The sequence below is a fragment of the Sinocyclocheilus anshuiensis genome, unplaced genomic scaffold, assembly GCF_001515605.1.
Source record: "Sinocyclocheilus anshuiensis isolate Anshui unplaced genomic scaffold, SAMN03320099.WGS_v1.1 scaffold952, whole genome shotgun sequence".
Lineage (NCBI taxonomy): Eukaryota > Metazoa > Chordata > Actinopteri > Cypriniformes > Cyprinidae > Sinocyclocheilus > Sinocyclocheilus anshuiensis.
The window spans coordinates 588,077-601,482 of record NW_015552656.1 but is presented as its reverse complement, the minus strand read 5'-3'; the positions used below and the strand labels follow the sequence as shown (position 1 = coordinate 601,482).

At 37.3% G+C, this 13,406-nt stretch overlaps 1 protein-coding gene across 3 annotated transcripts in view; it reads left to right on the top strand.

The window, feature by feature from the left end:
• Positions 1–13,406, top strand: part of LOC107667258 (low-density lipoprotein receptor-related protein 1B) — a 42,776-nt gene that overhangs the window by 23,807 nt on the left and 5,563 nt on the right. For all 3 annotated transcript variants that reach the window (XM_016458881.1, XM_016458880.1, XM_016458882.1), the window contains 15 exons: positions 701–868; positions 949–1,152; positions 1,322–1,489; positions 1,573–1,788; positions 4,824–5,053; positions 6,077–6,206; positions 6,292–6,485; positions 6,649–6,835; positions 7,235–7,450; positions 9,395–9,578; positions 9,670–9,871; positions 9,954–10,118; positions 10,221–10,427; positions 11,438–11,987; positions 12,938–13,063. In XM_016458881.1, the coding sequence (XP_016314367.1) occupies positions 701–868; positions 949–1,152; positions 1,322–1,489; positions 1,573–1,788; positions 4,824–5,053; positions 6,077–6,206; positions 6,292–6,485; positions 6,649–6,835; positions 7,235–7,450; positions 9,395–9,578; positions 9,670–9,871; positions 9,954–10,118; positions 10,221–10,427; positions 11,438–11,987; positions 12,938–13,063 (3,147 nt within the window). The remainder of the gene's footprint in view (positions 1–700; positions 869–948; positions 1,153–1,321; positions 1,490–1,572; positions 1,789–4,823; positions 5,054–6,076; positions 6,207–6,291; positions 6,486–6,648; positions 6,836–7,234; positions 7,451–9,394; positions 9,579–9,669; positions 9,872–9,953; positions 10,119–10,220; positions 10,428–11,437; positions 11,988–12,937; positions 13,064–13,406) is intronic.

Genomic DNA, 13,406 nt, shown 5'->3' with positions numbered 1-13,406 from the left:
CCAGATCTGTGCCTTGCCACAATTCTGTCTCTGAGCTCTTCAGGCAGTTCCTTTGACCTCATGATTCTCATTTGCTCTGACATGCACTGTGAGCTGTAAGGTCTTATATAGACAGGTGTGTGGCTTTCCTAATCAAGTCCAATCAGTATAATCAAACACAGCTGGACTCAAATGAAGGTGTAGAACCATCTCAAGGATGATCAGAAGAAATGGACAGCACCTGAGTTAAATATATGAGTGTCACAGCAAAGGGTCTGAATACTTAGGACCATGTGATATTTCAGTTTTTCTTTTTTAATAAAACTGCAAAAATGTCAACAATTCTGTGTTTTTCTGTCAATATGGGGTGCTGTGTGTACATTAATGAGGAAAAAAAATTAACTTAAATGATTTTAGCAAATGGCTGCAATATAACAGAGTGAAAAATTTAAGGGGGTCTGAATACTTTCCGTACCCACTGTATATATGCGATAGACATACAATTTATTTATTAAACTTTTTTTATTTTTTGGCATGAAAATCTGAGGTAAAAGAACTTTTAATCTTTATAGGATGATATGTCTGATTTTATGATAAAGGAAATCCCTTGATATATTTAAAAAATGTATTTAATTTAGTTTTTTTTTTTTTTAAAGAATTTACATTTATAAAAGAAAATAAAGGCTAAGACGTTAACTGTACTCATTGATTTGTTTTGTAGCTCCTACTACTAGCCCGTCCATCACAGACCAGCCAGTCTGCTTTAGCCCTTCTGTGTTTTGTCATGAAACCTCAAAATGCATCTCACAGTCCCAGCTGTGTGATGGAAAGGCTGACTGTCCCAGTGGAGCTGATGAGCAGTTTTGCATATATTCATGTCCAGATCCAGGTAACAGATGGAATTTTTCCTTTTCTTAAATGTTATATTTAAAAGTCAATTCCGAAATGATGACTCTGTACTCCAATCAGGCCAGTTTCTGTGCAAGGACAGACGGAAGTGTGTTGAGCGAGCCCTGGTGTGCGACGGCCAGCCACACTGTGCTGATGGGTCGGATGAGAAACAGTGCCCCACCTGTGCTTTGCTTTGTGACCAGAAGAGGGTGTGTCTGACTAGCCAGCAGCTTTGTGACAGAAAACCAGACTGTAGAGACGGTTCAGATGAGAAAAACTGCTGTAAGTCCGTGTGCATGCATAAATACCTTTTATTTTATTTTTTATTTTTTTTAGTGAGTGAAATGAGTTGAGAGTTGTATGATTTAAATTTTTGGGGAACTATTTGTTTAATTGCAACTTTCCAATCGATTTTTTTTTTCTTTTCTTTTTTTTTTTTTTTCAACTTTAGACACTGGTCGTGTGGTCGCAAGTGCTGCATTACCTCTGAAATGTTCCTTGGGATCCAAACCTTGTAGTGATGGGAAAGAGTGTGTCCTGTACAGCCATGTGTGTGATGGGGAGAAAGATTGCAAAGATGGGTCTGATGAGAGGAACTGTGAACGTAAATGTAAAAAAGGTACAATAGAAATACAATTTATCCTTATTTGATGAGGAATTAAACTGGACAAATTTATATATTTTATTAATTCAACCTTCTAGGCCAGTTCCAATGCGCTCACGGCAGAAAGTGTATAGACATGAAGCTTGTGTGTGACGGCACACCTCAGTGTCAGGACCGATCAGATGAAATCAACTGTATGAAGCTCTCAGAGGAGTGCAGGCACCCGTGTGACAACAAAACCCGCTGCGTTCCTGAAACCTTCCTCTGTGACGGAGAGAGAGACTGTGCGGATGGCACTGATGAAGTCAACTGTGGTAGGTCAATGGCATGAAGTGTTTATGGTAGCAAGTTAATGGATAAGGATCTGGGTTCCATCTCAAAGACTCAGGTACTGATGAGTATTATGGCGCTTTTCCACTGCATGGTACGGTACAGCTCGGTACGGTTCACTTTTGGGGGGTTTTCCACTGGGTAGAGTATCTGGTACCTGGTACTTTTTTTTTAGTACCACTTCGGTTGGGGTTCCAAGTGAACCGTACCATTACCAAAACGTGACGTGTAAACTCTGCTGATCACGGATTGGCCGGAGAGAATCGTCACTACCTGCGTCACTGAACTTGCGACACAAACACAAAAGAGCCGCTAGATTTAAATCAGCACAGCCAGCAAAGGATTGAATGCAACTGTTTTGAAAGAGCGCACCTTTTTTTTTTAACAACCAAAAAGTTTTGTCTGTTGCGGAAGAACAGACGTTCCTCTCGTTGATAGCAGAGGAGCGGATCCAGTGAGAGCTTGATGGGGCGATGCGGAATGAAAATTTTTTTTTTAGGAGTCGTGGTAGTAGAGGCGGCGCAACTATAACGACATGTGAATAATCCCACCCACTCTAAAGCGGTACTGATCTGCAGTGGAAACGCAAACCGTGCCGAGCCGAACCGTGCCGTACTGAGCCGTACCAAGCCAAGTCGTACCACGCAGTGGAAAAGCGCCATTAGATCGTCTTGATCCATCAAGACTTTGCCCTTGAACAAGGCAGTAAACGGTAATTCAGTTTAATTCCAGAAAAATTGACTTGGGTTAGAATACAAAATATCTTATGGAAATGCAGGCTGTTGAAATGGCATCATTCATGAAATGAGCAGAGTGTTAATGATTTATTATTTTATCACCATTTATTTTATCGCAATTTCTGTTTTTTTATGTACATTACATTTACATTTAGTCATTTAGCAGGTGCTTTTTGCCCATCCCACTGCAACTCGTGTTTTTAAATGAAAAATATACTGTGTAATTGGCTTTCGGCCCTTTGTATTAAACTATGCATGCATACATTATGCTGTTTTGTTTATAGTTGTTTAAGCAACTTATAATTAGTTTATAAACATTATTTTAAACATTATGCACTTTTTTCACACATAGTCATGTTATCTTATGTTTTGCTTGATGCGCCCTCTTGTGGCCTCAGGAGAGAAGCCAAATGCTTTTCTTCCCCCTAACTGAAATTATGCATATTAAATTAGAATATAATTCGAATTTTGATAATATTTAAGTACAAAATTCAAATTTAGTTTTTCAGCCATTTTGACAGCCCTGGTTGGAAACACAAGCAGTTCTGTCTTGGCGAGGTTGAGTTGAAGGTGATGGTCCTTCATCCAGCAAGAAATGTCTGTTAGACAAGCTGAGATGCGAGTAGCTATCGTCGGATCATCAGGATGGAATGAGAGGTAGAGTTGAGTGTCATCAGCATAGCAGTGATATGAAAAGCCATGTTTCTGAATGACAGAACCTAGTGATGCCATTTAGACAGGGAAAAGAAGTGGTCCAAGAACTGAGCCCTGGTGCGGTTCCTGAGATGCCATTTTCCAATAGGGTTGACGGGAGGATCTTGTGGTTAACCATGTCAAGAGCAGCGGACGGATCCAGCAAGATAAGTATTGAAGATTTGGAATCCGCTCTTGCCAGTCTTAGGGCTTCAACAACTGAGAGCAAGGCAGTTTAGAATGAAAATCCACTTCTGAAACCAGACTGGTTGCTGTCCAGGATGTTGTTCTGTGTGAGAAAGGCAGAGACTTGGTTGAACAGAAGCTTGTTCAAGTGTTTTTGCAATGAAATGAAGGGAAACCGGTCTGTAGTTCTCTAAAAGAGTTGGATTAAGAGTGGGTTTCTTAAGTAGTGGGGTTATAAGAGCCTGCTTAAATGCTGAGGGAAAAACACCAATGTGAAGGGATGTTAATGATGTGAGTGAGTGCAGGGACAATTGCAGGAGAAATGGCTTGAAGGAGATGAGATGGAATAGGATCAAGCGTACAAGTAGTAGGATGATTAGAAAGGATGCATTTGGAGATTTGTGTCTCAGAAAGTTGGGAGAACGATGTGAACGAGTGTATGTTTGCTGGTAAGATGTGCTTGACCGTTTGTGGTGTGGAGAATTGTGCACTGATGGTTTTAATTTTATCAATTAAGAACATGGCAAAGTCGTCAGCTGTTAGTAGGGCATGCAGTTGCATCAAACAATGGTATAAACATCATTCAATGTAAATTGTGATAATTGTAATTAATAATCGCAATTACAATTTCAAGGGAATAATCGACAATTATGATTTTTGTCATAATCGTGCAGCCTTAGCTGTTAGAGTTGATGAAGCAGGGGGAGGAGGAGGACAAAGAAGGGAGGAAAATGTTTTAAAGAGCATGCGAGGGTTAGACGAATTTATAATTTTGGTGTGATAGTATGTCCTTTTATGCATGACCATTTTTCATCACTTTCTTTTTTGGTTAGGTAAAAGGGGAAACTTTGTTTGTTCTCCATATATTTCTGTTCATTATATTTTTCACCATTTCATGACATTATTTCATTATTCTTCTTGAATATTTATCTCTATTTTTTCACAATTTCATTACTGTCATTTTTTTTTCCTTTATCACCATTTATGTCCATTTGTTTGTTTATTCAATGCTGTTCACCATTTTTCACAATTTTTATCAATTTCTTTGGCATCAAAATCTGAGGAAAATAATAATTTTAATTCTCATGAAAATCTATTTATAGAACAATCTTGTATGATTTTGTATGAAACATGCATGTTTCCAACTGATCATTACTCAAATGGAACATTCTGACATGCTATGTAGGATTCCAGTGTTTTTGTTCATGTGGGGGAAAAAAATGGTGTCTGCTCGGACAAAAGGCTTGTTTTTGCAACTGGTGATCTGTTAACTGAATAGTGTACCTTTTCAAATGGGAATCATCTGGTTCGAATCAATACTTCAGACATTATCATCTTTTTAACACTTTACTTAGTTCAGTTTGGACCGTTTTACTTGCATGTGGACTTTATTCATCCTGCAGTTGTAGAGCCCTGTTCCGATGACTGGTTCCAGTGCAGTAACGGTCAGTGTGTGGCTTTGGCTCTCCGCTGTGATGGGTATGCTGACTGTCGTGATCACTCGGATGAGAAGGGCTGTCCTCAGCCTCCACACTGTCCTGTGGAGCAGCGCTGCCCCCACACGCACGAGTGTCTGCTGAACGAATGGCTCTGTGATGGAGACCAGGACTGCAGTGATGGGTCTGATGAGAGGGTGAGGAACTGCACTGATCCAGTGATCTTGTTCTAAGAGAACCTACTGCTTTTGTTGTGTGTAGTTTTTTTGTTGTTTGTGGCATTTTGTTTGTTCGTATGTGGTATTTATCAGTTATATTTGTGTTTGTAGTATTTTGATTGGTGTTTTGTTTGTGTGGGGTGTATTGTTTGTTTGTGGTGTTTTTGTTTGGTGCTTGCGGTGTGTTATTGGTGTTTTGTTTGTGGTGTTTTGTTTTTGTTTGTGTGTATTGATTTTGCAGTGTCATGGTTTCTGTTGTTTGTGGTGTTTTTGTTTGGTGTTTCTGGTGTGGTGTTGGTGTTTTATTTGGTGTTTGATGTGTGTATATTGTTTGTATGCAGTGTGATGGTTTTTGGTGTTCGTGGCGGTGTTTTGTTTGGTGTTTTTGATGCGTGTGGTGTTTTGTGGTGTTTGTTTGGTGCACGTGGTGTTTTTGCTTGTGGTGTTTTGTTTGATGCATGTGTTTGTGGTGTTTTTTTTTTTTGTGTGTGGTTTTTGGTGTGTTGGTGGTGTTAGTGTTCTGTGGTGTTTGTTTGGTGGACGTGGTGGTTTTGCTTGGGGTTTTTTTTTTGATGCATGTGTTTGTGGTGTTTTTTTTTTTTGTGTGTGGTTTTTGGTGTGTTGGTGGTGTTAGTGTTCTGTGGTGTTTGTTTGGTGCGTGTAGTGTTTGTGGATATTTGTGTGTGTGTGTGGTGTAGTTTGTGGTGTTTTTGTTTGTGTTTGTGGTGTGTTATTGGTGTTTTGGGGTGTGCTGTGGTGGGGGGTTTTTTTTGTGTTGGTGGAGTTTTGCTTGGTGCCTGTGGTGTATTGTTTGGTGTTTGTTGGTGGTGTTTGTGTTATGTTTGTAGTCCTTTGTGTGGTATGGTTGTTTTTTTTGTGTAGTGCCTCTAATACAAGTGTATTTCAAACAAAGTAGACGTGCAAGTAGACATGTATTCAGAAGGTTCAACATGATTGCAAGGTATCCATCTGCACCATACAACCTCTTCTCTTCCGGTTTAGAACTGCAAGGTGACTCCACTGAAGTGTAGAGAGTTCCAGTGGTCGTGTGTATCTAAAACTCAATGCATTGCAACGAACTGGAGGTGTGATGGTGTAAAGGACTGTAAAGATGAGAGTGATGAATCTGGATGTGAGTGGACATTTGAAATCAATTCCTAACTCCATACCAGAATCTGTTCAATAATACTAAAATGTAAAAATTGCTTGTTTTGTAGGTGGTCAGGTGAAATGCCCGACACACTTGTTCCAGTGTGGAAGTGGGGAGTGTGTGGACCCAGATCTGGTGTGCAACAAGGCATCTGACTGTGCAGACGGTTCTGATGAGGGTCTGGGGTGTCTAAAGAACAACTGCTCCAGTCCCAGCCGCCCATCATGCCAGCACTACTGCATCAACACTCCACATGGAGCGGTTAAACATTCATTTATTGCTTTATAGAAAAGCTTTATAATACCCATTGTATTATGCATGAATTATCCAAAACACAAATCATAAATCAAACCAAATGTATATTTTAGCTGTTTGCGTTCCACTAAATCTTGCAAAAATCTGTTAAATTCTGTTGTGTTTCCAGAGATGTGGCTGTAAGACTGGCTTCAGGCTTCAGTCTGACGGTTTAACCTGCAACGACATAAATGAATGTAAAGAGATTCAGCCCGCTGCCTGCAGTCATAAATGCCTCAACACGCTGGGCTCTTACCTGTGTCAATGTGACCCTGAATTTATACTGGAGCCAGATGGCCATAGCTGCAAGACAGCAGGTATCAATCTATAGCAGCTAGCTAGCCTCGTGTAGCCAAACTTTTGATTATCACTGCAAAGTCTGATCCACTTTGCTGATGTTTCTATTCAAGTATTACCAGGAAGTACTTTTTTATTTATTTTATTTTTTTATTTTTTTTATTTTTTGAAAGTGACCAACCACACTTTACACTTTTACATGCCTTTAAGGGATGGTCTCATCTGAAATGGTACAAAAAATATATATATATTTAAAATTAATTAAAATAATTGCACAAATGGGTGCACAGGAGATGCTGAAAATAGTGGAAATGTACATAGACAATATGTACTTGCAATCCAATAGTATTTTTAGTCTTACTATTATTATTCTCTATTAATATTATTGTTCTTATGATTAAGTCATGTTGTTTGTGCAGAGGAACCCAGTCTTTTGATCTCTGAACAGTATGAGCTGTTAAATTTGGGTCTGCGAAGCTCCAGTATTCAAGCTCTCATCGCACCGGGGCGGAAGGCCATCTTCTCTCTGGACTACGACCGGAGAGAGCAGAGGGTATACTGGGTCAGTCTGGAGGAAGAGAGCATCAAATATGCCTTCCACGGAATAAAGGACAACATTGGAACTATTGTCAAAGGTAAAAATAAATAAATAAATCCATACATAAATAAAAGTAGATACAATTATTTTATAGTACAGTATTTTTATTTAAAACTCAATTTACAAAAAAATGTATTACACTTTCATTCTAAAGAACTATTATTAATAATTTTATTTTTTATAGCTAGATTTATTATATATATATATTTACCAAACCAAATCTCCAGGTGCTCTCCTGAGAACCAGACTGAAAAACTTCTGTTCATCCATATAAAAATTTGCAGCAGCCTATATATATATGAAATTGATTCTATTGTAACTTTTTTTTTTTTTTTTTTTTTGGTGATGGAATGATTGGAACACATCAAATGTGACACATTGAAATATGATTCTGCTGGGTCAAACAAATTAATAAATAAACAAAAAATTAAGGCTCAAATGTGAAGTTAAAATAATTTGAAAATAAAAACATTTTACAGAAAAAAGAAATTAACTGACATCAGACAACTGTCAACATTATATGTGAATGCTACATTTTTTAAATATTGCCCTAAAATTTCAGGTCCTTAAACACCATATTTTCTGAAAAATAAATCACTCCTGACTGTAAGCACCAGGTCATTGCATTGATATACTGATGCAACTCATCATTATTTATTTATGTCACATTATTACATTCAGAAATAATGTAAAATACCAGTAAATAAAATGTTAAGGTTTACAAGCATACTATAAACGGGGTTCGTACGGTCATGAAAAACCTGGAAAAGTCATGGAATTTTAAAACCCCAATTTTCAGGCTTGGAAAAGTTTTGGAAAAATAAATAACCCCAGAAAGTTTTGGAAAAGTCATTGAAATCTATTTCACAACACTCTGTATAATAGAATTGTGTTTAATCAGGTCCTGGATTTCGGTGCGGGATTGCGCATAGGCTATATCGCATAGTTTTACTCATTCCCGCAGCTTTTGACTTTAAAATAATGGACATCACACATTTATTCAATAGCCTATAGCATGTAGGGTTGATGAGTAAATAATCAAACCTACAGACTGAGTCCAGTCCACACAGACTGATCAAATCAGTCATTTGAAAACCGCGTGAGTGATTCAGCATAATAGAATTTTGTTTAATCAGGTCCTGAATTTCGGTGCGGGATTGCGCATAGGCTATATCGCATAGTTTTACTCATTCCCGCAGCTTTTGACTTTAAAATAATGGACATCACACATTTATTCAATAGCCTATAGCATGTAGGGTTGATGAGTAAATAATCAAACCTACAGACTGAGCGAAGCCATAAATAAGTTGGGGCCGTTGGGCTCGGGCTGAAATGCAGGGCTCTAAAGCGCAGCTTGTTGCATTTAAGCAGCAAAAATACACACAAAATTACACCAAAATGGCCATCCTGGCCACACAGTTAAATAAATGATAATATTCAGTGATGTGATATGTGAAATGTGGAGTAACGTCTGGCGCAGTTGCAGCTTGTACTTATTACTAAAACAAGAAAGCAAACGAGTAGCATTAATAGTCATTCACTTTAGTTAACATATGCTATGATAATTTTAACAGATTTTTATTCTTATTGTAAAATAATGGAACATTTAGGTCATGAATATTGTCTCAAAAGTCATGGAAATGTATTGGTAAAAATGTGTACGAACCCTGTATAAACTTATTTTTCAGTCCTGTTCTGTTATTAATACCATTCAGTTTAAAGTGTTTTTTGTTTTTGTTTGGTTTTTTTAATTGTAAAGGTTGTGGAGTGAAGTATAAAACGAACAAGTTATAGTGGCCTCCATTATAAATAACATTTGCTTGATGTTAAATTCATTTTGTAAGTTGTTTTGGAATATAGGTTTAAAAAAGAAATGCTAATTATATTCCAAAAAATATGGAAAGTATTTTAGGCCAAAGTCTTCGGCTTACAAAAAAGTTTGGGAATCCCTGCTCTAACCAAAACAATTTTGCACGTTCAGGTGTGAAATCTGACTCCATTGCTATTGACTGGATGGGAAGGAACCTTTACTGGGTGGATGGTGTTGCTGGGCAGATTCTAGCTGTGAGATTGACCAGCAGTATTGTAGAGGCACAAAACTACATAACAGTTGTGGATAAGGATTTGCATCAGCCTCGTTCGCTTGTGCTGCTGCCTCAGAAGGGGTAAGAAGCCCCTCCATGAGTTGGCGCTATTACATGAGTTTTCAGTCTCAGTGTATGGATGCAGATGAATGTTTCCAGATACTGTCTGCAGGATAATGTTCTGGTCCGAGATTGGAGGTCAGGCACAGATCGAGCGCTCTGGCATGGACGGCTCGGACAGGGAGGTGGTGGTCAGCCGTGGTCTCGAGCGGCCTGTCAGCGTGACGGTGGACATATTGACTGACAGACTGTACTGGACTGACGAGAAGCTCCGGTGTATAGGCTCGGCGACGCTGGATGGAGAAAACATAAGGGTAATATGAAATGCTACTGTACTGTACAAACAATAAATGGCACAATCTCAATTTTTTAATCACTTTGTGTTTTGTTTTTCAGTTGCTGCAGCTGTCGGAGATGCCCAGGCTTTTCTCTGTGGCTGTGTTTAATGACATGGTCTACTGGTCTGACACTCGCAGAAGATCCGTTCAAGGTGCCAATAAACTGACTGGCAAGAACCGCAAAGTTCTTCTCAAGAGACCCGGGCAGCCGTTCGACCTCAAAGTGAGAATACATGCTGTACACGTTACTAAATGTCATCACGGTCGTCTTCTACATCAATATATCTTGTGTTACTGAGTGTTTCCCCTCTCTGTTCTGTTCTAGGTTGTCCACCCTCTTTTGCAGCCCAATGTGTCTGGCCCGTGTGAGAAGCTCAGATGTTCTCACGTGTGTTTGCTGGCTCCGGGGCTCAAAGCGGTCTGTCGCTGCCAGGCAGGGCTTCTCTTAGCTGCGGACGGATTCACCTGCGCCACACCTGTGGATTCCTCCTCTTCTTTCCTCATGCTGCTGTCTCCTACCATGATTACACAGGTGCTCCACTCCTGAAGAATGATTTAATAGCTTTCCGTGATTGTAGAGTAAAACCTTTGGAATTACACTGTATATTCTTAATACCTTTTTGCTGGTTTTAAATTCAACATGAAATCAAAATTGACCTTATTTACTTGTATGCCGATTCCTAGTCTTACTGTGAATAATTTATCAGTGCAATAATGTGTAATATTTCATTAATTCATTATTGCATAATTTTTGGTTATTTAGGTATCGCCTAGTTAACCAACAGCCAAATTTGTTTATTTATAAATTGGTAACTAACAAACGAATTATGTTCTAATTAAATTATAATTCAGTTTATTACATTATATTTATAATTACATTAATGTTTAATTAAATGGAATTATTTGCAATTGTAAATTTTATATTTTTTCTGTATAAATGTGTTATTTATAATTGTATTCATAATTTTATTACAAAAAAAAAATATATATATATACTTATATTATAAATCACTTCTAAATTATTTAATATGTATAATTAATATAATTTTTATTAAATGCTAATTAGAGCAATTAAATTATATTTAAACACTTTTATTTATATTTTTTCCATCATTGAATAACTGAATATTCTTTCACTCAAATACACCAAATTCCTAAAATAAAATGATAAAATAGATTAAAAAATGGTTTTTAAATTATTTTAAAAATCTAATTTATACAGGATTTTTTTTTTTTAATAATAGTCAAATTTATTTTTATTATTTTCTTTTTGTAATTTTATTTATTTATTTTGCAAAAAATAAGAAAAAATAAATGGGTTACATTGAGTCACCTGGAATGGAAGTAAGTGTGGCCAATCTGTAAAAATTAAGATACTTGCTGTGAAGCGTAAATATGTATAATGTGTGAACAATTATTCAATTTTATTTTATTTTATTTTATTTTATTTTGATAAATGAAGGATTTTTTTTTTCCAAAATGCCATCGATTAAGCTTCACTTTTACTAATCCCTCAATAATAAGCCGTTGTCCCCTGCTCAGATCTTCACTAAGAGCCTTCAGGCAGGATTCGGGCTGAAGACGTGGCCGGAGCACCGTGCTCTGGCTCTGCCTGCCGTGAATGAAGCTTCAGACTTCGATCTGCTCCGCAAGGACAGCACCATCTCCGTAGCTGACGCCGGACGCGGGTCTGTAGCTCAGCTCAAACTCAGCGGCTCTGGTTTCACACCCATCGGTCACGTGCTTCAGCTCAAAGGAGACCTGGTGACCGCTCTCGCTGTGGACTGGGTCACCCGAAACCTCTACTGGAGCAGTGTTAAGAGCCCCCAGCTTTACGTCACGTCCCCCGGAGGGAAATACACCAGCCTGGTGCTGCCGGCTGAGCTGGAGGGAACCATCTCCATCGCCCTGCACCCTCCCACGGGCCGGCTGTGCTTCACTGCAGTGGGACGGAGGGCAGCCCAATCTCTGCCTCAGGTGGACTGCGCTCACATGGATGGGAGCAATCGCACGCTGCTGTGGCGCAAAGCAAAGATGCCTGCTTCACTTGCCTTTTCTGAGAAAGGAACAACACTGTATTGGGCAGATATTGGTGCGTTAAAAACAAAAATTAAATTACACTTTCCACATTAGGGTACAGATTGATGTCCCAATATTAAAACAAAAATATATTTATATTTTATACATTTACGAAAACAAGGACACTTTCTTTTTTTAGAGAAAACTGCTATGTTCGCTCAAACTAGGCCTGTCCTGCCTTAGTGGTAAAAATCAAAAACTTTTTTATACATACATTTTCAGCTTGAATATATTTTGTGCACAACCCTGTTAGTGCGTTGTTTTTTTTTTTTTTAAAGCATTTTTGGGAAGATATTTTATTTCCTTCGTTTTTACACCGTGTAGTGTTGGCTGTCAAAGTCAACCATTCAAGTTTTCTTTTAATTTCTAGTAGTAGCAGTAGTAGTGCACTAATACATTTTATTTATTTTACATTTGTGTATTTTCATTTGTTTGGGAAATACTCTTCTATAATTGTTGTATTTATTATTCTTGTTATAAAATACATTTTAGTTTATTTTATTTGGAAAATACAAATTTATCTTATTATAAAAGCACTAAAACATTTAATGTTTTATATTTTTTACATGTATTTTCATTTATTTGGGAAATACACTAATTGTAGTATTTATTATTTTTATTCTTGTTATAAAATACATTTTAATTTATTTGAAAAATACAAATTTATCTGTTATTAGGAAAATATATTATTATCATTAATATTAAAAACACTAATACAATTTATTTGTTTTCATCTGAGAAATACGAGTTTATCTAGGACTACAAACTAATATTTTGTCTTTAGCTAGTTTTGTTAAATTAGGCTAACTCTTACTAACTCTTAGGCACTCTTACTTGTGAACTATTTGTTTGCTTTTGTTTTGTTAAAGTTTTGTGATGGAAATCGAATGTCTTATTTCCTGCTGTGGAAATTATCTCTTCCAAACCAATCAATAACAACAGATTTTTTTTCCTTTATCCAAGGCAATGAAATGATTAGCTCTATTAATATGGACGGCTCTAATTATAAGGAGTACAGCACCGGATCTGCCTTCATTGTGTCTTTTGCTCGTGTTGAGAACATCTACTTCTGGATCACTCTGGACAACGGTAACAATCGAAGACCTCCAGAAATCTAGTTTCCACTGAATGCAGTTCTGTGTAGAACCGCTAGATGGCATGAAGCCATCGACTTCCTGTCTTTCAACCTTAAAATATTCTTTAAAAAAAACGTTTTTTTTTTCAAGAACACCTTTGACTCCCAAGTGACTCTCAAAGGAAGCTTGGTCAGTAGTTTATAATTTAATAATTGGAACTACAATTATTCAATTGAGAACTCTTGTTAAACAATTAAATTGTATATGTAGATCAGTCAAATTCATATAAATTAATACCAATATATGCTGAGAAAAATTCCTAACAGAGTATTTGAAGTTTGATTTTTTTTTTTTTT